Genomic DNA, 24,830 nt, shown 5'->3' with positions numbered 1-24,830 from the left:
TGTACATACGGGACTGAACCATTGCAGTCACAGCTTGCAGAAGGACGCGATTTGCCATGCGCCCTGTTCCTATCGATATGTACACCCTGTGTGACACGACTACCTGTCAAGAAAAGGGGGGTGATTTGGGATGTAGCAATAATATCTATCTATCTATCTATCTATCTATCTGTCTATCTGTCTGTCTGTCTGTCTGTCTGTCTGTCTGTCTGTCTGTTTGTCTGTCTTTTTTTCTGTGTAGAGATATAACAATAATCAATCAATCAATCAATCAATCAATCAATCAATCAATCAATCAATCGAATAATTAAACAATCAAGTAATTAATTAATCAATTAATCAGTCAATAGTCTGTCTGTTTGTTTGTTTGTTCTTCTTTTTCATTTGAAAATGCAGCAAAAACTTCTCTCTGTCTGTCTGTCTGTGTTTTTTTTTTTAATTGGACATCCTCCTAAGATTTAACTCAGTCATATATATCATTCGTATATTCAGGGACTTCAGAACTTCTCTAGGGGGTTCTCCAGGACTAGGGTTTGCAGACGATGGGAGCAGCTGAAAACACTGGTCCATGACATGCTGCAAAGAGGTCTGTAACAGAAGACTTATTTCCTGGACATACAACTTCATTGCCACAGGACATTCAGGAAGAAGGTTTCCACACACAGCGTTTTAATGCTCAAAAATGCACAGTCTACGCTCAAGCTAAGACTCTAAATGGACTACTAGGTCTTGAAGTCTCTGACTTGCACTGACTGAGCTTCTAAATAACAGATTTTAGTTACACATATAATTTTTTGAGTATTTATTAAAATCAATAAAAGAATTATAAAAAGTGCCTTATGTCTCGTTTCCGGTTTTATTTGTAAGAGTGCCACATTTTCCTATAAAAGAAAGTGGCAAAAATAGGAATAATTGTAAGTTCAATTCAATTATTCGTGGTAATAATGAATGAATAAGATTTTTCCCTTTAAGTGTAAGTTTGTCCTACAATGAGCAAGGAAAAACTCCCTGAGATGGCATAAGGAAGAAACCTTGAGAGAAACCAGACTGGAGGGAACTCATCCTCATCTTTAACATTACAGTTAAATGTGTGATCAAATGCAACCTGTAGTCCCGAGCCATTGTAGCAGACTGTTGACATTAAGTACAGTCAAATATGAATATAAACAAGCAGGTCTGGAATTAAACTTTGGCACAATTCTGATTATAAAATCAAAGAGCATAGGATCAAGGAGCCAAATAAAATAAGTGTAATTCAATGTAAATTCAACATAATGTACTTGCACATATCCCTTTAAAAAGCTTATGGTGTTTTTTTTCTTACTTTTCTAATATTTCATGTATTCTGTGTGTGTCTTTTACTTCAATTACATGGAAAAATAAATAAGTGAGAGGTAGTGTCACACCATGTTTCCACCAGAGGGAGGAAGAGATCTGGCTTTAAAGTCTACATACTTTTCTGTAAGACTTTTGACCCACTATATAGACACTGTTGACATAGAATTACTGATGTAATGCTTTAATCAATCAAATCACATGTTAGTAATATAATGAATCAAGCTTCTCATCCAAAAAAATGTCAGACCCATGTCATGTCCTTAAAACTGGGATCTTCAGTTACATCATGAAGTATATTAGATTGAAAGATATGAAGAATTAAAACTACTTCATTTTAGAGTTGAAAGACTAATACTATTAATATGAGCTTTTAACCTCAGTGTCCAATAACTATATTAATACTTTAATAAGAACACAATATTAAACGTAGTTAAAAGTGCACATAACATGCCATTAATTAAAGTGTAATTTCTGGCAACTCGCTGTGCCATAAAAGGAATACGTTTGATCTTATAAGAACATAATTGACTTCTGGTGGTAACTTAAAGCTGCTTTGTATCGGGCCATGTCACACCATTACATTATGAATTTTATTCCTATAATAGCATGCATGTGTTTTTACGATGATTAGGACACATTGCAGGGAAACAGCTCATCAGAGTCGTCTGTTGTTATGATAAGTCACGGTGTGTACATCATGTATGCCCCAAGACGCCTCAGAAAACCAGAATGAAGACATTCATAATGCTCTTTGAAAAATCTTTTTGACTTGATTTCCTTGAGCATTACATTTACATTACATATATTAATTAAATAGGTGCATTCAACCCAAATGATACAGGATACAGCCAAAGCATGCAGAAAAATAATTTAGAGATTTAGGGGCATTTCTCGGACAGTCCTGTCAGTACTTTAACAACCTTTCAATGACTAGCTCAGCGCACTATGCTACAGTAAACCAGAGCACAAACTCACACATACACATCCCCTGTCCTCTAAGTAGCTTGCATGAACATTTCATTTGTGAGATAAAACAGGCCAGGGAGACAAGCAGGCCTGCCAATTTTACTGAAGAGGAGAAGAGAAGCTAGAGGAATCAGAAAAGAGAGGGAGGAGAAAGTAAAAGAGAGAGAGAGGAGGGGAGAGAGAGAGAGTGCTGTGTGATAAACTCTGCTGTAAGCCCTCCTGTATGCTTCGGTCAGGAAATTTGGGGAGTGTAGGAGTGCATGAGATTGGAAAAAGCAAGTGTGTTGAAACAAGCAGGCACAGAGCAGGCAGGACCCACCACGCAGCCCAGACACGGAGGTGTGTGTGCTTGTGGTTTCAGACTTGGCTGTTGACTTAGGGGCTTCTGAGTTGAGTGTGCAAGTGGCTACATCGACAAAAAAACATAGCAAATGCTGTCTCCACCAAGTCCTTCTTCTGCTTTGTAGCTTGCTCGGTGTCTGCGGAAAAAAGGTTTTATTTTATTTTTTTTATTCCCCTGAGAGAAAACACACCTGAAAGAAGGGGCAAAGGCCAAGACAACTGGAGTGACTCTAACTTCTAACTTCCCAAGGACTTTTTTTCCCATCCACCATCAGGAGCAGACGACTGCACTCACTAAAGAAACTGCAGCTCATCACAACTGTCTCACCACAGCCTCCGAGCCAGAGAAAGAACAAGAGAATCTGGGGAACCCACCATTCCAGCCCCCTCCTTCCCCTGCCTTGGGTCCTGGCCCCTCCTCTGCAGGCGCCCCATGGTACCCTCCACCCCCAGTGGGGCAGGAAGCGTGAAAAATCTCACTAATGGGTTTATTTGCTGTCAGACCAGCAGCGATCTGTCACTCTCTAGGACTGCTGTACTTGACACTCCTCATAGTCGAGTGAGCTGCTCAGCTTAGTCTGAACTTTAATTTTACTACCTACTGAGACCATCATCACCTCTAGCCTTTCTCCCTAAGAAGAGAGTCGTTGAGTTGAAGTGCCTGTCCCTCAAACAATTTTGCTCCATTCAATCCAAGCATAGTTAGGGAAAGTCTAGTTGTCCCCAACAGAGGGGTGTGATCTCCAAAGTGAGGCTTTGCTGAAGGATCTGAAGACTGCTCTGGGAGATTGATTAGAGAACAAAAAGATGCGCCTCTGGCTTCTAGTTGCCTTGGCAGCTCTGCTTTTTAGTCATGGCACACTCCTGGAAGGGGCTGAGGCCAAAAAAGCACGCAAGAGGCCGAAGGAGACGACCCCGCAGCACACTGAGGTGTTCAACACCACACTCTCCAACAGTGAGGAGGAGGATGAGACCACAAAGGTAAATAGCTTCTGTCTAATTTTCCTTAGCCTGTTCTCTCATTCTGTGAGTAAGGCTTTGCCAAAATGTGTAATTAATTTTTCTGACAATTATAGCCAGAATGTACCTACATGTCCTTCAAAGGTCATTAAGGGACACAAGCTTGCACATACATACAAATGTGGTTTTATTTGTGGATATTTGTAGTCATTCATTCATTTTTTGATGTGCTTCCTTTTAAAGGAACACATTAAACTCTAGTTTGCCACATTTGTCTTCGTAATCAGTGGTATCATATTGGAAACATATGGAAAAAGTACCCTGAATCCTTTGCTTAAGTAGAGCAAATCTGGAGGACTCATCAAACAGCAGGGAACCCAAATGGTTTATTCTATTTCTCTGCATAGTTTAATGGTGTTTTGCCTCAGAAAAAAGAGAGTTTAGTGCAAATTCATGGCTATTTATGTTGTATGTTATGTTTATTATGTTGTCTTTCTCTGCCACAATGATTAGTCAAGTATATATCTACGGAATTAGGTCTAAAATATACAGTGCATGGGCTTCAGACTGTTTGGAACAGGTGTGTATGGCTTGGATGATAGAGACTAAAACCAAGGGAAAGTGCACACTGTAATATGTGTAGGTTTTTTTTTTTACAGTAGCTATGTGTGGAATGTGCACTTGTGAAGCATGATCAGTGCATCAATTTGTCCCCATCCACCTCAAGACGCCTGTGTCATTAAGCCTTCAGTCTGCTAATGAGATGCAGTCAGTGGCAGCTCTGGACGGGAGTTCAGACCGGCATGAGTGGAATTCTTTTCTTCCAAAAATAAACATTTTCCAAAGTTAACATGTAAAACATTATGTCAGCATTAGTTTTGGTCTGGATCAGCCTTAGTCAGGCGACATAAACGCCTACATGCGGTGACTGAGTTTGAATGCAAGCATGCATGCATATCCTCAGGCTTTACCATGATAAATGTTTTACCAGTTCAACCCTGTTTATTTACTGCATAAGTATTGTTTAGATATAATGGTTTCCACTGGACCATTTGCTTCTCTCAGCCCACCCATTGTGTTGGCATTCTCAAATGACTCGGAGGCTCTGGCTCTTCCCCTCCATACCAATACGCTTCATGATTTGTATGCTTCACTTCGTTTGTTCACAACAACTGTATTTTTCCTAAATCTCATAGTGAGATGTCTTGGATTTTTTAAAATCATTTCTAATGATTTTATACATATAATCAGAAGCCACTTGGGTCAGACCCCAGAGCCTGTGGAGGTTTTATTCAACAATGCATTTTCTTCTAGCATTAACCCCTTCCTCTTCTTCCTCTTCTTCCTCTTCTTCTTGTTGCTGTGGTCCGGTGCAGGCAAGCTGCCATGATGTAATTCCTGGGAAAGTTTAGGTGGGGAGATATTTAAAGACCCTTGGCAGAGCTCTTTCCCAGCCCATTGATTCTGTCATTCTCAGGCCAGCCTGACTCCACTGTGTCTGGGACATCCGATAGGGCAAAAAAAAAAAAAAAAAAGAAAAAAACAAGGCATCAGGCCGTGTAAGCCCCTCACAAAGCCTCACAGAAAGGGTCCTGAAAGAGGACACCTAGAAGAGGATTAGCTGCTTTGCCCCCGCCTTGCTTACATTCTTTTCATCTCGTCCCATGCGATCAGGGAATAATGACATAATCACGTTAAGACCCTGTGTTATGCCAGAATGTGTCACTGCCAAACAACATCACCAGGCTGAGGACTTGGGGTTAAGTTGATATACAGGGTTATGAGCCGAAGATCAATTTCATAGATTTAAAGCATGTCAGAAGGCGTTTAAAGAAGACATATCCAAATCCTTATACTACTTATAATTTCACTTCGGGTGACAGAGGTAAACAGAAGTAGGCGCTCTCATTTTTCACCTCACTTATGCTTCTGAATGTACTTAACCCATGTGTTAATACCAAAGGCAACATTAACATCTGGCTTATATGTATCATTTCATTGTGATTTATTTAGACGAGTGTACGTATACCATGAAATTATTAGGGCGCACCTTTTCGTGGAGGCTGCAGGAGAACATAAAGGATAAATAATAACATAAAATGATAATTAAGTTAAAAAACAAAGGAATGGCCGGTACATATTCTTCTTCCCAGAATCATTATTATTCTGAACAAATTGCGTGATTAAGTCATTAAATTTCAATTATAGAAAAATAGAATTGTGTGCACAGTGTAGTGAGATAACATCATAAATCATTTTTCAACTGGAAATTATACCACTAAAATCCTAAATCTTTTTACCTCAACTTTTTTCGCACTCTGGTGGTCTTTTTTATTCAGATCATCCTCAGTACCCCAGTAGCAGCATCATGTAGAACACTTCCATCCTCTTGGTCAGTAGGCCAGCGCCTTACCCACTGAATCACATGCATGTTCTTGAAGAAGGCTGGGATTTGCAAAGCTATCACTTAGCAGATAAAAAAAAGAATAAAGCCATTAATAGCCACCATCAGCGGTGCTTCCCCATAGATCTCTGTGATGCAATGTTTTGGCATAAATGATCCATTTGACCTACCACAGATGAAAAAGAAAAAAAATGAGCAGCCACTCCAGCCTCCATCTCCACACTGTAATTTCTGTACCAAAGCAGGTGTGATGCTCCAATCAGCCTCTTCTCAGACTTGTGGAAGGAGGTGGGTGAAATAATTCTACAAAACTCATAATAGGTCTTGTGGTTTTTTTTTTTTACTCTTCACATGTCTTCACTAGCAAAGGAATGCGCACTCGATATATGCTCCCGTGCACAAAAATATCTATACAATGTTTACACTGCCAAGAGATTAAAAACAACACGGGGCCCCTACAAACCTCGGCTCAGATCTCCACTCGTGGAACGTTTCCAGGCCGTTCCCGACACATACAGTACGCGGCGGACTGTTTTGTAAACGTGTTCTAGATGGCGGTGTAAATTAGATACAGCAGTCTTTGTTGTCACTGATTTAATGACCCATGGGCCTAATGGGCGCCTCTCCAACTTTCCCCTCGAGTAATAACACAGCAGTTAACTGTTTCACTGTGTACGTAAGGATGTGATGAAAGGAACTTTATGGCAACTGCCAAACAAATATTTCAGCATGTAGAAAAAAAAAAGGGCCATGTCTATATTTGTCCATTCAGCACGTATTAGCTGTCAAACCTTACGCGGGAATGAGTAATGTAACAAAATAATGAAAAGTGCACTGCATTCTGGTACCTGTTTGAGTAAAAAAACCAAACAAAACCAAAAAAACGTGGACCTCTTGCTTAATACATAGTGAAACAATCATTTTCCCGTCTTTGTATTTCGAATGTTGGATCCCAAAGGGCATAATGACTTGGTATCAACCCAAGGCTTAATTGTAGGTACGGCACAGAGGCGTGCCACCAGTGCACTCATATAATCAAGACCGTAAATCTGTCCGCCTATCTGTGAAAAAAGCAACACCGGGAACATGGCATCACTGCGCCTTGTTCATCCTTTCCCAACGTGCCACTTTATCTCCTGGGGGCCTGTAGTGGGATCCACTCTGTGTCCAGGCTTACAGAAAAGCCACACAGACTTCACACGAGACTGATAATCATATTAGAGTGGATTTTACATATGTGGCTTTCACGTCATGGTTCACGTTTCATGTGGGTTCATTTTTCACACGTGATCACATTCATGTGTTGCATGCGAAATTCCGCACGTGATGAAACGCTTGTTAGTGGATTCCACATGTGATTCTGTATTGCTCTTGAAAGCGCATGAGACAAAAAAAACAACAATGCATGATCACACGTTAAACGAGAGGCACTGCCGTGGAATGGCGTCTGAATGGCAGAAAGAGTTGAGTGTTACAGCATGACAGGACGCACGCCACCGATGTCCAAGTGCTGAAACAAAGAGAGGCTCCCTTCATTCAGTTCATTAGGGGTGACCGAAACAAAGCCTTACTTTGTTGCCGTACATGAAGTGGAAAAGACTTTCAGTGAAGAAATATTCGTTTCACAGCAAAGCGATCAGTGTCCTGCTGCCAAACCTAAACAAATTCCATTTCAGGCAGCTCACCTCCACAGCTCGTCCCAGTCGTTATCTCCACCAGAGCCACTCAGGAGTGTTTTTGAAAGGAGCTGGATACAAGACTGATAGCGATAGTGAGATCAGTAAGAAACAGATTCCCAGTGTCATACTGGGAATTGTGTCACACACAATTATAATACGTTCCTAAAGAAGCATCTGCACTGACCAAATATCCAAGAAAACAATACACTTGTCATAAGCTTGTTTTTTTGGATTGATTCTATTTTATGATTGTTGTAAAATGTAACACACAGCTCATGAGCTTGGATTTACTGTCTGTTTTGCATGGGTTTCTTTCTCTGGTTTCCTTTAGACTTCCAAAAATATTCAAGTGAATTGGCTCTGTTGAATTGTTCCTGTTTAATCTGTGAGTGTGTGTGCACACGGTTTACTGGATGGACAGCCACCTCTTCCTGCAACAGATCTCAGGGTAAAATAGTTACAGTGTTGTTTGTGCTATTCTCCATAATGTAGAACAACCAAAATGGAGGGTAAATAATTGCATTTTGTTATTATCATTATCATTATTTTTATCACTGACCTTCAACATGTGAAAATCATGGATACGAAAAATACAATCAGATTAGCTCATTTCACACTTCACTGTTTTAAACTGCATACTTCTATAGTATATGAAATAGATGACCCTACCCAGTTATAAAATATGAACAATAATAAAACACATCAGATAAAATTGAATGAACTCATAGTTCTTCAAACCATTTTGCCATTGTTTGATTTTTATGCAAAAAAAATCAATTTTATTTTTATTTTAGAAGATCAGGTTTTTTTGGGTAACATCAGCCAGGCATTTGGAATATTGCCTGGATGAGACTTCGGACTGTGTGCATATTCATTTGCACACAGGACCAACTTATCATTGCATTTAATGGCATGTTCTTGGAAGGTGGGGGTGTGACCTGAAAACCCTGAAGAAACCTATATGGCGACAAAATATGAAACTTGACAGCCCTCTATCTATCTATCTATCTATCTATCTATCTATCTATCTATCTATCTATCTATCTATCTATCTATCTATCTATCTATCTATCTATCTATCTATCTCTCTGTCTGTCTGTCTGTCTGTCTGTCTGTGTGTGTGTTAGTTGCTTTTATCTATAGACATTTTCATAAAGCAGCTCTATATATGTCCACATGTTGTTTTAGATCCCTAATGATTAAGCCAAAGGTAAAATTGGTAAGGAAAAACTCTCTGAGACAACATGAAAAAGAAATCATGAGATTGATCAGACCCTTTTAATTGTCACTGAGGTGTGGAAAGTGGGATGTTGGCCTTCTGATGAGAAGGTTGTTCAGAGTTCAAATCCTAGTACTGCCAAGCTTCCACTGCTAGGACTTTGAGCAAGACTTTTAACCCTCACCGCTCAATGGTATGGTATGGTATGGTATGGTTTGGTATGGTATGGTATGGTTTGGCAAGGTTGGCCTGTCGAAAGTCCTGACCTCAACCTCACTGAACGCATTTGAGATGAACTGAAATGTCAGTTCTTCACACCCCAATATCAGTGCTCAACCCCAATAATGTTCTTGTGGTCAATCTCCACAGCCACATTTTTTTATTTTCCTTTAAATGTTAAACAAATACTATGTGGCACAACTTTGGAGAGGTTTTCGAAAAAGTTCTTTTCACCCAAGATCAGTGCACAACCCCACTAATGATCTTGTGGTTGAATCTCCACAACCACATTCCAGCATTCCAGATTCTAGTAGAAAGCCACCGAGAAGAAGAGTGAAGGAGACCGAATCCTAATGCCAGTGATTTTAGAATTAGATGTTTAACAAGTATATGTAAATTAGTGTAAAGGTCAGGTGTCTACACACTCTTTTGCCGTATAGTGTATAAGTACATTTCCAAAAGGTGTCCTATTGTGGAAATAACTCTGGGCACAACAAAAGCTACGATTTAGAATGCTTTTTAACGAGAGTGTATTGTGAATACAAGTGCAGGGATGAACACAACAGGACAGTTTTTATGATTACCTCAGCAGTACAAACTGCCAGGATCTAAATAAAATGATCCACTAAATCAAGGGCCATTTGCAGAAGTAGAGCATCGAAATGCTGTTGTCTTGGCGTTATACATTTTGACCAAACACTTGTTATTCTCTCTACACTTTGTAGAACTGGGCAGTGCTGTTTCTGGCTCGCGTCCCTCTTCACTGCTGTACATAATAGCGTATATGCTATATCTGATACAAGTAAATAGAAAACAAGACTGTTAGTCTGTCTGGTATATAACGGGCACCCGACTTGTAAGGATTCCGTATTTATGCAATATTTAGTCTAGTTCATGCAGGCTCTGCGTGCGTGGGCTTAATTATAGGCTTCAGAAATAGCGGCCTACACGCCTGTTAGTAAATGCAATGGAAAAAATTAGGCCTAATGCATAGTCATGGCGCGAATATCTGGAATTATATTAATCATAACCAAGCTGATTGTAATGGCATGGAAATGAAGCCTAAACAATCATTAAGCCTCTCCACAATGAGACAGTGCTGCATGGCTGTCGATGGTGGCCACAAAATAGTTTAATGGCTGTGTTTATGTTTGCTGTGGCAGGCAGCCTTTCGTTCCTCCCACTTTTGTTGCTCAAAATAAGCTCATTTTTAAATTTCCTTTAAATGTTAAACAAATACTATGTGGCAGAACTTTGGAAAGGTTTTTCTAGAAAGAAAAAATAAAGGCTGATGTGAAACTGTTTTGTTTTAGAGTCATGTGGAACCTCGAATGTGACCAAAATATTCCTTGAATGCAGCACACATTGTACTAAAGAAAAGTGTAGATGACAATTATAGCATGTCACAACTTATAGGTACAGTGTTTCTCGTGTAAAACCCAAAACGAAATGCAGCAAAAGCGACAATTTGCCGTGTCTTCATGCCCTGGTACATTTTGTGGTCAAATTACTTCATAATTGCATATTTGCAGACATATACATGTCACTTATTGTCACTATTTAAGCACTGCATAACTTAAAAAACCAACCCAAAACGAGCTGGTGGCATTAAACTGTGCATTGCTCTGGTGTTTCTGTGGTTGAAGACAAACTATTAGGTGTCCAACATCCACATACCATTTGACACCCCTACTACATTAGTGTTTTATTCATAGACTAATACATTATGCGGCTCCGTGTTTTCCTTTCATCTTCTCTAGATTACTTCAGTGGGAGGATTATATTATTGGGTAAAAATTCTTTCTTTCCACCAGCTCGCCCATAATGGAGTTTTTGGCAGCCCGGCCCCAAACTACGCCGCTATTTTATATAACAACCACAAAACCCAAATCATCAGAGGAAAAAAACTAGATCCATAAAAGTGCGTAGGTGGAGGTATGCTGAGCTACAAGCTCCTTGACATGATCCATGACAGGCATTTCTCAAGATGTCCACATAACTCGGCATAGCAGCTTTTTCCACACTAGTCACGTTGCTGCTTGTGTTTACAAAGAGCATTGCATGAGTGCTGTTTCACAAACAATACACTAAAGATCAATTCTTAAATGATTCGGAATAAAGACAGCGGTTTGGCAACATCAATCATCATCACTGGTTTGGTGATCTGTGCTACATCAGGAGCATGGTATCGTTCTTAGAACTACGTGAGAAGCGGAATAGCATTTTTTTTTTTTTTACTTAGATTAGGTGGTCTTGAATATCAGCATAAACAGGGGAGTGCTGTGCCTGTGCGAAAGTCTACAAAGCTCATGCGCTTTGTCTTGTCGCGCACTAATCCCCAGCTTCGAGAGAATTATGGAGTCTCCACGTGCACAATTTCAGTCTGTTCATCCACAGTGTTTGTGGAGGGTCGTCGTGTATTTCAAAATGGTTTAGCGTTTACGAACCTGTTGAATTTTAGTCTAATTAAAACTGTTCAGGGCTAAATGTATAGGATTTCTAACAAATTAGAGTTTTTTTTTTAATTGATGAACCCTCACTCATTTTAAGTAAAAGAAGATCCTGGGAAAACTGGACGTGATATGAGATGAGGATGCCAGATTATCATTCACACTAAGAGTCAATTTAGCTTAGCCTGTCTGTGTACTAGTATGGCTTTAGTATTTAGAAGGAAACCTGAAAACCCGGTGTAAGCTTACATGAACAAGAAAAGCTGAGACATAACACTGTCCCTTTCTTATTTACACACTTTTTTTAAAACAAACATAATGCCAAAATTCATTTCAATCATCAATCAACTAAAACATAATTTCAGAGATATTCTTATCCAAACCTTGACCTTAATTCTGCAAAGTTGCTTGCATAAAATATACCTATTGAGTTCCATATACAGTAAATATAGGGCTATGTTAAACCACTTTCCTTAGCTTTGTCAGTCCTACTCCTATTAGCATTCATGCAACATTCCAGGAAATAGAACAGCAAGAAACCAATTACCTTTGTGGGAAGGATCTGAAGGATTACTCTCAGCCTTAACAATATATTTACAATTGACTGAGCCTGTCTGTCTTTTACATGTCTCAGGGCTCCTGAGGCACAGCACAAACACAAAGACATCCAACACGCAAGAAGACCGTGTGCTAGTTAAGTTGTTTATTTTGTCTGCTGTCAAAAGAAAGACAAAAGAGAGAGAGAGAGAGAGAGAGAGAGAGAGAGAGAGAGAGAGAGGGAGAACGAGAACCAAAACCTTGCTCAACCAAAACCAAAATACAAGCCCCTTTCATTCCTGAATGTTTGAGATTACAAAAAAGAACAAGGGTACTTTGTCATTGCACAAGTCTTTCTGTGAAGAAAAATGGCATGTTAGTTTAACAGATAAGTGATCCATGTCAGGCTGCCAAAGCGAAACAAATTCCAGTTTCTGACACCTTGCCTTTAAGGCTCTGCAGTATCTTCGCTTTCATCTCCACCGCAGTCACATGACATTTTATAAGTAATGAATTTGCTTCACTTTTTTTAACCAGTTATTTGCATCAAGGTGGATGAACTGTTTACTTGGATAGTTCTTTGTATTCGGTTGTGGTGCCACTTTTTTCGAGTGGTCGGACGATTCAGTTGCTTATTTGAATCTGCAACCAAACGTCCAGCAACTACACATCATTGACGTTTTTCACACTTTAACTTCAGTGTCACTATAGTAGCATTAGATATATTAAACACAACTGGTAATTGCTGCTGAAAAAAGTGACATCTTTAAAATAGCAAAGTGACATGTTTAATGCAAAGCTTTTATACGGCTAGCTAGCCTAGCTACCTCAACTAGCAAAACATCTATTATGTGAAAAATCCATATCTCAGATGGTTTTGACTCATGTAATTGATAGCTCATTACAATTATCATTATCATGCTGTTTCCTTTGAAGGATGAAAGTACCAGACCAGGGTTCTTCATCTGTCTTAGACATTGCTGCTTCTGACTATGCATTTGGTGCCCGAGATGTAGACTATCTACAGGAAGCTGGTCCATTTTGACAGTTATCTAGGGTTGTCTGTAAAGATAATAAATACAAAAAAACTCAAGTAACTATCATATTTAGAAAAGTACTGTTACACTGTCACATGTACAAATGTGTACTAAATGTACCACAATAATGAAAGAATGTTTTAAATTAGCATATAAGACTCATATGAGATGAACTATGAAGAACTAAAGTGCATCACAGGTGATTAGCATCTTGCTTGAATACTAAATTGTGATTTGTTTTTTATCACAACTCAATCAGCCTGCAATAAAAACGCTGCTAGGCAAAATTCTAAGCACATTTGGAGATATGTCCAAAACATGTCAATTTGTGATTCATGAAATATTCAAGAACTTGGTCCACGTTGCGATTTAGATTGCTCAAGTTATTGGCAAGATGTGTGCATTATATCAGATTCGACAAGATTGCTTATTTGATAAGCACAGTGTGAGCAGACAGGCTCATGCCGAGGAAGGGGTTCAGATAGGCTTTAAAGATGAGAAAGCTTATTTCCATTGAGACACCAATGTGGAGATTCTTGTAAAAGGTAAGTTCAGTAAGATCTGATGTATCACCTAAGCAATATCCTGGAATGTGATCATACTTGGTATGAGGTAACCTTCACTTTGATGGAAAAACAAAAAGAAAATATAAAGACAGAGAGAGAGAGAGAGAGAGAGAGAGAGAGAGAGAGAGAGAGAGAAACCTACCTAGCACCATTTAATAGTATCTTTAGGCAAGATTTTTCAGTGATGGGTTGTAAGCAGAAATTATGACTCATTGGATTTAGTGACAATACACTGCACTTGATGCCAAGTGGAGAATGATTCTGGTTTAACATGTCTGATAAATCACATAATTAGTGCAGTCCTCCAAGGCTCATTGAAGAAAATGTGTGAACCCAGGGAGAGTGATCAATGATATGTGTATGGAAAAGCCAACTCTACAATCAAATACACAGACACTTACATGATACAAAATAAAATTTATATTTCTATATGTATTTAATTCTGATTATTCAGGTCACAGAAAGCCAAAAAGTAGACCCACATGGATCATGGATGGATTTTGTGAAGAGGCCGGTTGGCAACTTTCCAGCCAAGTGCCGTAAAAGAAAGCGACCCCTGGTAATCTTAATTCATACTCTTGTCACCCATCAATGATATAATTTCTACATTTCTATCCTATTAGGCAACTCTTTGACTGAACACTTGTTTCGGCTGTAGGGCTTTTAGTACATAAACATTGTACATCATATATTGTGTCGTGCTGTGACATGTCTCATGACGTCCAAGTAAGAGATTAAAAGTATGCTTTATGTTTCAGCCGGGACCTCAAGGACCTCCCGGCCCTCCAGGACCCCAGGGCCCACCAGGGGCCCCTGGTGCAGAGGTCACTCAAGAGGTTTTGCTGAAGGAGTTTAAAGAAATGATCAAAGGTGAGCTCTCATAAACACACACACACACACACACACACACACACACACATATATATATATATATATATATATATATATATATATATATATATATATATATATATATATATGTATATATACATACATAAATACATACACACACACACACACACAAACATATTAAAACCAAACTGTCGGCACCTGTGAATGGACTAGGCGAAGACATAGTGCTGTTAAAACTCTGCACATGCTTACCAGATGAGTGAAAAAGTCTGATGTGCTGAGCGACGCCATAGACACGGCTGCGGTTTCTCGGGCGCCTTCACTTTCACGCTTTCGCAAACCTGCTTCACAAAAGCCACTGTCGAAGATCTTAGCTTGTGCAAAAAAAAAAGAAGAAAGTCAGAGAACCTGCGTTTATTATACATAAGGAGCTTTTCATGATACAGGAATAAGGCTGTTAAAATGAGTGTATGTTAACCATATGCTTTTTGAAAAGACTGATGTATTGAGTGTTGTAGACAATCTAGTGCACACAAACAGTCTAAGGCTTTCAGGGTTTGTACAGTTACCTTCACACATTAATAACCAAATATACACTAGATTAGGTTTCAAGCAGGTTTCCATTAGCACATGTGGAAGACCTTAGATCTGTTCATCGAGCTATTTGCTTTACAAAAGTTGTCAAAGGCTTTGTCAAACTGACAGAAAGCAATCAGTGACATTTTCATCATTTGTAAATCATTTATTGCAAAAATATGTACATGCTTGTATGGGGTATGCAATAATAGCTACTTCATTGGCTAGTTTGTATTTGGAAATCTAGCGAGCTAGCTTATTATGCCACATTTTTACTTGATAAAAAAGCTAGCGACATTATTGTGAAGCTAGCACAGCTAAAACAACATAAAAAAAGTTACACATATTGTACAGAAGTGAGTTTTACTCTCACTGGTTTAGTTTGTATCTGGAAATCTAGCTAGCTAGCTAAAAAAGATGAAGCTAAACTAATGAAGATAGCTAAGTCAATACTATTAGGTTTTTATTTTGGTGTTACGGTCATGTCTGAAATGTCCTATGTTTTTTCTCTGTTGTGTTCTTTCAGAAGCTACGGAGAGAAGAGCTTTGGGGGACAAAGCAAGTGGGCACAGCCAGCTGCCCACAACTCTACTAGCCCTGGAAGGTATGGCATCGTACCGCAGGATTGAAGAGGCCTTCCACTGTAAGCTCAAAGGGCCTGTCGTGGTCGACAAGAAGACTCTGGCTGAGCTGCAGAACTTCCAGACAGTAAGTGTTATAAAAATCCACTCCCTGGTGAAAGTATTAGTTATAATTGATGAAAAGCTTTTAAAAAGACGGATATTTCGGGGAGGCGACGTGCAGCCCTGGGTAAATAATAAGTGCGGTCGTTTTTCTCTGCAATAGTTCATCAGCATTGCCTGAAGAATCCATCTACTTTGTGCTTGCCTAGCACGCATGTATAAAGGTGAGGCTGCTAATGATAATATTAGCAGTGACTCTTATAGATAGGCCTTAGTGTTTTTCCAACATTCATCCTCACTCTGTCTGTTTTTCTTGCTGCATCCTTTGGTTTATGGTTTATCTTCGCCCTATGTGCATTGCCTCACCACAAGAGCTTTAATCACTTGCAATAATATCTTAATTTTACTCTATTCTTTAATGCCATGAAAGGCACATATGAATAAAAATAAAAGCAGGTGGGCTGGGGTAGAAATCATGGGCAGCCTTATGTTTTATGAGCCTGCCGTTTACGTGCAGAAAGCATAATGAGCAAATCAATCGCGCGCGAGAGAGTGAGAGAGAAAGAGAAAGGGAGAAGTAAAGTAGATAATGTAATAATAAAGTACACAATTTACACATCACACATTAGTATGAATGCAGGCTTGTTTTTTGCTGCTTGTTTTTTGCACAAATTGTACTTTATCCAGTCTTTGAAACCCATTTCGATATTGATCCAGGTTTTCCTTTAAAATGATTTTTTGTTTCGAAATAAAAAGGTCATGACTGGATAAAGTTTTACGTCACATTCTTCTAAACTAATGCTGGTGCAAAAAGTTGCCTTACAATAAAATCACATAATTGGTTATATGGGGTCTACCTACCTTGCTTTTGCCAGCACCTTGAAATCTGGCAACCTCTCTCTAACCCAATTATAATTTTCTTTTTGGCAATAATCCATAACTAGCCATTGTCTATAAGAGTAACCTGTAAGAATAAAGTGTGACCAACGCCCCACATTTTGAAGCCATGTCTTAGTGTGAATAGCTCTCGTCATCTGGACAGTAATGATGAGATGCACAGGATTAGCCAATCTTCCGGGCAGAACCAAGATCTGAGCCACTTACAGTCCCCCTGCTGAAAAATATCTTCTTTTTTAAATGTGCCACATTGCTTTCTTGGCGCTGTACAAAAAGGTACACTGTTTGGGACTTGGACCAGGGAGGGATAAAAAAAAAAGTAGATGCTGTTTGAAACAGCACACTTCTTCAGGGAAGAGCTATGTGTTGTGACATTCTGACGTGACTGGCATGGGGAAATTGAGACGCTGGCATATAAGGAGAGGCAGGAAGGGGAAAAAAAAGATGTGTGATTTGTGAAGTGGCCTGTGCACCAGGAATGGAAAAAATAGGGCTTTGATGAATCTAGACAAGATTCCCCAAAAAGGCTTGTGATGCCAAGCATCCTACTACTAAACCAGCATCAAAGATTAAAGGTGCATGATTTCTTACCAGTAACAGAATGTGCGCTCAGCTGGAACGTTGTATAAATTGTGCATAAAAATGAGTGATTTTTAAAGCTTTCTCGGGACAATCAATCTCGGCCATATTTTATTTTGAGAATACGTTGTAAATAATTATTTTATGCCAGAAAAGAATGACAGAACACTTATGCTGATAAACGCTCAGTTAACTGCTGTTATTTTAGCTTACTTTGTCAGAAAAAGGCTTTTACTCGAGAACAAAATCATTCTGATCAGCGTAATACGGAATAACGCGGCCTGGCATGACCTGGTCCCGTACAGTGATGATTAAAAACAGAACTGGAAGCATCTTGGCAGAATCCTAAATATTTCAAAACCTTTAACTTCTCTGTGCTCCCAAACCCGAACCCGATTTCTTTCGTAACAGTATGTGGGCTTGCTAAATTGCTAGTGTATTAAACTTTTGAAAAAACAACAAGCCTTCTTAAAACATCTTAAATCCTTTGGAAGGCTACTTAAAAGCTACTCACAAACATTATCTCTGCAGGGATCTTGAAGGCTTGAAGGTTTTATGTCGGAGATGCGACAGAGAAGCTGGTAGTTTGGTGTCTGACGATGGTTGCTGTGCTCAGAAATTCTCACTTGCCTCTTACCTACAGCCCCCTGCCAAAGGTGCCTTTCTCAGAGGGACGGGGATGGATCAGTCCACTGGACGATTTACAGCACCCATCACAGGAATTTATCAGTTCTCTGCCAACGTCCATATTGGTAAGACAATCCCATAAATCTTGGTTTTTTCATGCTTGGAAATAGTTCCGTGTATCCATTAGATACAGAATTGTTGAGAGCAAACAATAGATCAACGTAACTCCAATCATGCTGTCAGGCTGTTCTGAAATGTCTGGTTCTTTCTTTTAACAATAGACATAATGAAGCACTAATGGAGAGTGCAGTCTGTAGAAATCTTCCCTTAGGATGGCTCTTCTTTTGTGAGAAATTTTATAGAATGAGCTACTTTCTGTTACCGTTTGCAGAAAATCAAACTCAAGTACACTGTATGGGCAAAAGTATTAGGGCACGCAAATGTAGTATTTCCCCTAACTGTTACGACAAAGATTGAGGTACACAATTGTATAGGACATCTTGGGGAAGGACGCACAACTCTAGCTCCAAAAAGATATGTTTTACATCAGTTGGATTGGAATCTCTTGACTGGCCTGCTATACCAGTTTGACCTCAACCCTATTGAACACCTTTGGAATGAACTGGAACACTGTCTGTTCTCCAGGCCTACTCACTTCAACTACATCAGTACCTGACTTTACATGGAACATATTCCCAGAAATGTGGAGGTTATTATAACAACAAATGGGGTCTAATTGTGGGACAAGTTACAAGTACATACAAATCTTTGTGGTCAGGTGTCCACAAACCTTTGTCCATATAGTGTATATTTGAATGCTGTGGAAGAATATATGTATTTGTTGAGTTTTTGTTTATAATTATAATATTAAAATAAGAAATAACCAGTGATTTTAAATTTCTGATGTAACTCAAGTAAGAATGTAGATATGAGTCTTAGTTTTAAGTGATGGAAATATGAATGTATACTTATATCAGGGCTGTGTTATATAGTTTTTCATTTTTTATTCAGTTAGCTTTTCATTTAATATACAGAACCCTCAGAATATACTTCATCAAGCATTTTATAAAATAAATGCTCATTTAAAGTTGAAAATAAGATTTCAACCCATTGGTTTTTATCATTTTAAATGTAATTATTTTATTGTTTTTTTCTCTTATTCATGGGCCACAATCTGTCTTTAAATATTCTGTATGAAGGAAAGTGACCTGTAACCAAACCAGTGACCAGTGAAAAAAAAAATCGGAATGTGTTGAAATACGATACACTTTCCAGTGAATATGTGTGTAATGGAAGAATGCACTCATCCTGTACATGACATGAGTTTAACTAGATATATTTTACAATTATTTTCATTCTAAACTGCATGGGCACCAATAAGTATGTGTCTGATGCAATAACAATATTGTCAAAGGATTAACTACAGAAGGAACTTCCTGTTCCTAAAGAGGATTCTCACTGAGTAAATTCTTCTGCTTCAGCAATTATTTCTCAAGACTAGGTTAAATCTCCAGCATCTCGTGACAAATTCTCTATTGCCTCAGTCCACAATCAGGGCCATACTGGACTATTGTGATTGACTTTGTCTCTTTGTGGTACCGTACACAATTTTCCCCCAGTACTCTTGCACTTCCTGTCAGTACCATGCCAATACCTTAATGTTTATACCACTGATGACATTGCAGGCTTTAGGCCTCAGATTGCTTAATTTTTTTCCCTTCAGTTTGCCTGTTGTTTAGATTCAGGGGTGAAGCTGATTTGTGTGTTTTCTTCACAGACCACAGTGAGGTGAAAAAGATTAAAAACCAACTCAGAGCCAGAGACAATGTGAGAGTCCTGATCTGCATCGAGTCGCTGTGCCATCGATACACGTGAGTGTCTACTAATGCAAGAGTCTCCAATATATATATATATATATATATATATATATATATATATATATATATATATATATATATATACACACATACAATTATTTTTTAATAAGTCTCAAATCAAGCAACAAATCCGCAATGGTGCAGATTAAAATCATCCGTGTGGAAACATAGCAATGGTTTATGTAATTTAAAACACCATAATTACTTTAAAACCTTTACAAGAATATTTTGTCTTCATTCTCTATGTTGAGTATGGTTTAACTAATAATAAACATACATTTGCATTAGAATCCATAAAGCACATATGTATATATATATATATATATATATATATATATATATATATATTTCACACAAATCATAGTGTTAGTCAAAATGGGAATAAAATATAGAACACATAAACACCATAGAAATATATACACACATGGCAGTGGCATGTATTCCTCATAATAGATTTCACGTTTAAATATGCTGTATACATTTCAAATGCTGTATACATTTCAAAGATAATGATAAAAAATAATACAATAGAAAAGCTCTCCTCCTTAGTACATATATAAGTTTCTCAAGAGCTTGGTATAATGTTTTTTGGAATTCTTTTTTTTTATTTAATCGTCTATTCCATTCATATGCATATTTATAATCGTCCAAATAACAATGTATGTCTCCCTCAGCACTCCACCTATTAGGAGGTGGGTCTTGATCTACAGGAGCAGTGCATGAGCAGCAAAAGCAGATAGTTAGCTGCTGAAAAAAGGCTGTTCAGTGTTGATTAAACAGTCAATCTGGGAAGTCATGTAGTCCAATAGGTTTAGACAGAATGCACTTATCAGGTTTTTGGAGCTGCAGCTCCATTCATGTGAATGAAGTAATGCATTTCTCAGGGAGGTCTGTATTCTATTCCACCCGATGTGGAATGAAAACGAGCAGTGTGACTCTGCTGTGTTGTTCATGCCGGTGTGTATTATTCCGTTATTCCACCGTTTCTAAGTAGCAGCATGTCGCTGCACTTTACGGACCGCTTTACGATGCAGAAACTCAAAAAATCTGATACGTATAATTGTATATCGCGTTCTGTGTGACTCTCTTGGCCCCACTGTTAGTTTCGGTGGTTTCGGCTGCGTCTGTTGTCAGACAATGTCAACTCTGTTAACAAGCCCATGTGGGAGACATCTTTGCTTATAACAGCAATTTTGGTAAGAAAGTCAGTCGCCTGTATAATTTCCCCACATGTATTTATTACAGCCAAACGCCTGATTTTGACTCCGTTTCCACAGACCGTATCCACATCTTCATAAATTCATGCATGACCCCGGCTTGGAGGAATACATCATTGGTGATGAAAATTTGTATTTTTCTTTGGGCTCCTCTTGGAATTAAAACCATGTGGTTCTTGTTTAAGTGGTTTGGGCAAGCGAACGCATGTCGTAAAAGTCCTCTTCGAGAAATCAAATGAGAAAATGATTTTAGCTTAAGAAGAAAAGACACCGAGGGGAAGAGTAAGAAAGCAGATCCAGGCAAATCCCTTAAGGCTGCAGTAATTAGTTGTTTGTTGCTGTTACTCTAGTTACACTCTGTACGAAAAAAAAAGATGATGGTTCATAAACCTGATTATTCGTAGGACACCAGTTTGTCTTGAGCCAAAATTTACAAGCTGTAAATGATGTTGTCTGTTTTCCGGCCTGTGTGGAAGCAGCAAGGCATTTCCTGTGTTAAAGCAGTGCAAAAAAACCCAACAAACCCCCCTGTATTGTTTTTAGACTTTCAGCCTGGTCCTGTAACCTTGGTAACCTTTGACCTGGTTGGATAGCACCTTTGACTTGGTTGTTTCTTGTAGCAAGGGGGTGTTGGTTATGTGTTTGCAAAAATTTGACCTGGGTGCTAAAAGATTATTTACTTAAAGGTTTATTTGTCCTTCTTTTATTATGTTATGCAAAAGACACCAGTTAAAAAAAAGAGTTTGCAAAAGAAACTTGAGATGATAGATTGCAATCTAAAAGGGGACCAAAATCATAAAAAATTTTGGACACACTTTGGAGAGGCAGAGCCAGGTTTTTCCAGCTCGGTTCGCAACCAGGAACTTACTAGGATATGCCGAGAATGTGAGGTGAAGCTCAGCGAGAAGGCAGTTTCTACAGAGACGACTAGCGAGATTCATTCACTGTGACAAATTATTCATTTTCTTTCGGAGACCTGGGGAAGGGGTGAAGGCAGGGTGCAGGGTGGATGCGGCAATGCGATGCGAATCTTCAGACTGCCCAAAGAAATGAAGTCGAAATGTCAATTCTGATTTTCCAGTCAGATGGAAGATCTGCCAAAAGCACAAACACTTGGTTGGAGTTGAAGCTTTGAAGGGGGCCTTCATAAAAAGATTTAATGCATTTGTCCAGCCAAAATGAGCTTCTGACCAATCAGATTTGAGAATTTAACAGACATTATTACTGTTATTATTACTTTTCTTTCACAGCAGCTCTTGCTGTAGTTCCAAATTCACGCATTTTGTTCTGGTTCTATAATGTTATTATTTCTAAAAGTTGCACCTTAAATGGACTTCTGCATAATCGAATATTAATAATAAACGAATGTATTAATTTATTCACAAATTATTTACAAATTTAACAAGAGAAAATCATTTTGTCTTTGATATAGTAAATTGTTAGCTAAGGAGTCTTCAGGGTTAGAGCTTGTTGTCAGTATGTCTCTTCAATTAATTAAAAAAATAAGCATATAAGTGAGATAAAACATTATTTCAGTGCTGTTTTTAGAAAACAATTAGAAGAAATAAGTCCATGATGGTAGCAGTAATTGTAATTGCATCAGGTGACATTGCAGCACGCAGTCATTGAATATTTTCCTATAAACAGCATACTTTTTCACCATTTTTCACCATTTTTCGTATTTTCATATATACGTACAGCTTCTTTAACACACTGTCTTGTTCGTGCAGGTCTTTGGAGATGATCGTCGGCTTGGAAAGCAACAGCAAGATCTTTACAGTGTATGTTCACGGATTACTGGAGCTCCAGGTGAGCATTGAAGACCAACACAAACATTAGTGATCAATGACTCGTCAATGATTTTGTGGCCTCATTGCGCTTTTCTCCTCAGGCCGGACAGTACACCTCGATATTCGTGGACAACGCAGCAGGAGCTTCCATCACGATACAGAACGGTTCTGATTTCATGGGCATGCTGTTGGGGGTATAGCCTCCTTTTTGCGTTTTCAATCCCTTCTACCTAAGACTGCTTTCTTTTGGACTGCCATCAAACACTGAATCCAATAGTGGACAGCCAGAGGCAGCTAACTGCTCTGCAAATGCTTCAGTATGAGACGACTGAACCACTGCGCTGACTGTGGCACATCTGTTTTTTTTTTTACGCCGCCGTGAAAAAAAAAAAACAGTCGGATGCGATTCTTATCACGGCCCGGAATGAAAAGAAAACACGGACTTCTTATTCAGCTGTAAGCATGCTCAAATAAATCAGGAGTATTTTCACATGCAAGGAAATATTTTTTTTTTGGTCCCTTATTGAGTGTTTATGTGATATAATATGTGATATTGAACAGAATTTATTTTGTGATACATATATAATCTTCAGTAGATGTATACAATACTATATATAAAAAATGGACAATGATACGGATTCATTGTGTGAAAAAAGTTGACTGTTATGCGAATTTGCATGAAAGCAAAGATGCTGGCTATGGACTATGGACTCACTGAACCTGGGATTGTGTTTTCATTATAACGTGGAAATGTACACACCTCTGCTTTGTTGATTTCGCACCATCACAGCGATAGATAACGCACCATAACACCCTGCGCTCGGAAAATGAATCATGGGATGTGCTCATAATAAACACGTTTGCCAACTTTCAAAAGGGCAAAAACCTGGAGGCGATCGAGCGCACCATAAAAAGCAATGATTCGACTCTGTTTATTCGTTATGCCCGCATGAAAAAAGAAAAAAAACACTTCCAGATTTGAGCGAGGGTCCTTGGAATGTATGCAGGCACTTGGGAAGGGGTGCCTCTGTGACAAATCAGACATGCGAGAGATTCCCCATGCACTCTTTTCTTGTTTTGTGCTTGCTGTGGAAAAGCGAAGCAGATTCATTTATAGCAGACAAATATATGAGTACAAATACTGTTTGTTTAAAGTATTTATGTGAGTATTAGGATGTCAATACATGAGCGATAATAAATAATGTGAATAAAAACACCATTTTGTACTGTAGCCTGAAAGTTGATTTTTGGGTAATTTTGTGTATAAATTTGGCTTCAAATGAAACGTGTGATGCTGAAAACTTGCACAGTGGTGGACGGTAATGAAGTAAATGCAATTCCTTACTGTTCTTATGTAGATTTGACGTATATCTGTACTTTTATCACTCGTTCCTTTTTTATTTATGAGTGGAAAAAAACGTAACTGGTTCGTTTTCAACTTGTTTTGATTGGTGCTTGGTGGCATCTATTTATCGCCAACATACAGTTCAGCTACAGTTCAACAGCAGAACATTTTGAGAGGAATAAATAATGGTAGAAACTCCTGACTCTAAATTGCCACAACACCCGATAATTTGAATAGATATCAATCAGTGTTTGACACATTAACATCATTTTTATTAATAGATTGGTGTGCTGAGAGTAACATTCAAATTTTTTCACATAAACTGTTGATTAAGCAAAGACTCTAATGATAAAGATGATTCTAGGGACATTATATCCATAATAAATCATAGTACTTTGGATACTTAAGTAAAATACTTTTGTATTTTTTACTCTCGTGAAAATTTTAAGTAAAATTTAAAGAGAACTTTAACTTTTGCTGGAGTAATATTTTACCCAGTGTAACTCTATTTTAACTCAAGCACATGGTTTGTGTAGTTCGTCTACCACTGTATATGTATCTTAAAAGGAAAACATGTCTGAAATATATTTCCAAAACTGTATTGACCTGTATGTAATGTGATTAGCAAATCTAGTGCTAATTTGGCTAGCCTGTTTTTTTAGAGGGTTAT

At 38.4% G+C, this 24,830-nt stretch overlaps 1 protein-coding gene and 2 long non-coding RNA genes across 3 annotated transcripts; 2 read left to right on the top strand and 1 right to left on the bottom strand.

Annotated features, from left to right (window-relative positions):
• Positions 1-49: 49 nt before the first annotated feature.
• On the top strand, positions 50-835 carry LOC124399314. Its single transcript, XR_006928198.1, has 2 exons — positions 50-120; positions 493-835. It is a non-coding gene; the product is annotated as an uncharacterized LOC124399314 (long non-coding RNA).
• Positions 836-2,504: 1,669 nt separating this feature from the next.
• Positions 2,505-23,582, top strand: c1qtnf12 (C1q and TNF related 12). The gene is made up of 8 exons (XM_046868784.1): positions 2,505-3,627; positions 14,172-14,276; positions 14,476-14,587; positions 15,672-15,853; positions 17,948-18,056; positions 19,709-19,802; positions 22,756-22,834; positions 22,917-23,582. The coding sequence occupies exons 1-8, from the start codon at positions 3,454-3,456 to the stop codon at positions 23,013-23,015; spliced, it is 954 nt and encodes a 317-aa protein (XP_046724740.1). The 5' UTR covers positions 2,505-3,453; the 3' UTR covers positions 23,016-23,582.
• Positions 14,430-23,704, bottom strand: LOC124398596. The gene is made up of 3 exons (XR_006928089.1): positions 23,576-23,704; positions 14,822-14,943; positions 14,430-14,559 (listed from the first exon to the last, which is right to left on the bottom strand). It is a non-coding gene; the product is annotated as an uncharacterized LOC124398596 (long non-coding RNA).
• Positions 23,705-24,830: the final 1,126 nt, after the last annotated feature.

The sequence above is a fragment of the Silurus meridionalis genome, chromosome 16 (genome assembly GCF_014805685.1).
Source record: "Silurus meridionalis isolate SWU-2019-XX chromosome 16, ASM1480568v1, whole genome shotgun sequence".
NCBI classification, from domain to species: domain Eukaryota; kingdom Metazoa; phylum Chordata; class Actinopteri; order Siluriformes; family Siluridae; genus Silurus; species Silurus meridionalis.
Note: the sequence above shows the minus strand (reverse complement) of the source record. Positions and strands in the feature narration are given on the sequence as shown.

Bases quoted from the DNA above. Each gene is read 5' to 3' on its own strand.
- c1qtnf12 (XM_046868784.1), top strand. From the start codon at position 3,454: ATGCGCCTCTGGCTTCTAGTTGCCTTGGCAGCTCTGCTTTTTAGTCAT. The intron at 15,854-17,947 runs GTAAGTGTTATA...TCTTACCTACAG, and splicing joins AGCTGCAGAACTTCCAGACA to CCCCCTGCCAAAGGTGCCTT. The intron at 18,057-19,708 runs GTAAGACAATCC...TTTTCTTCACAG, and splicing joins CTCTGCCAACGTCCATATTG to ACCACAGTGAGGTGAAAAAG.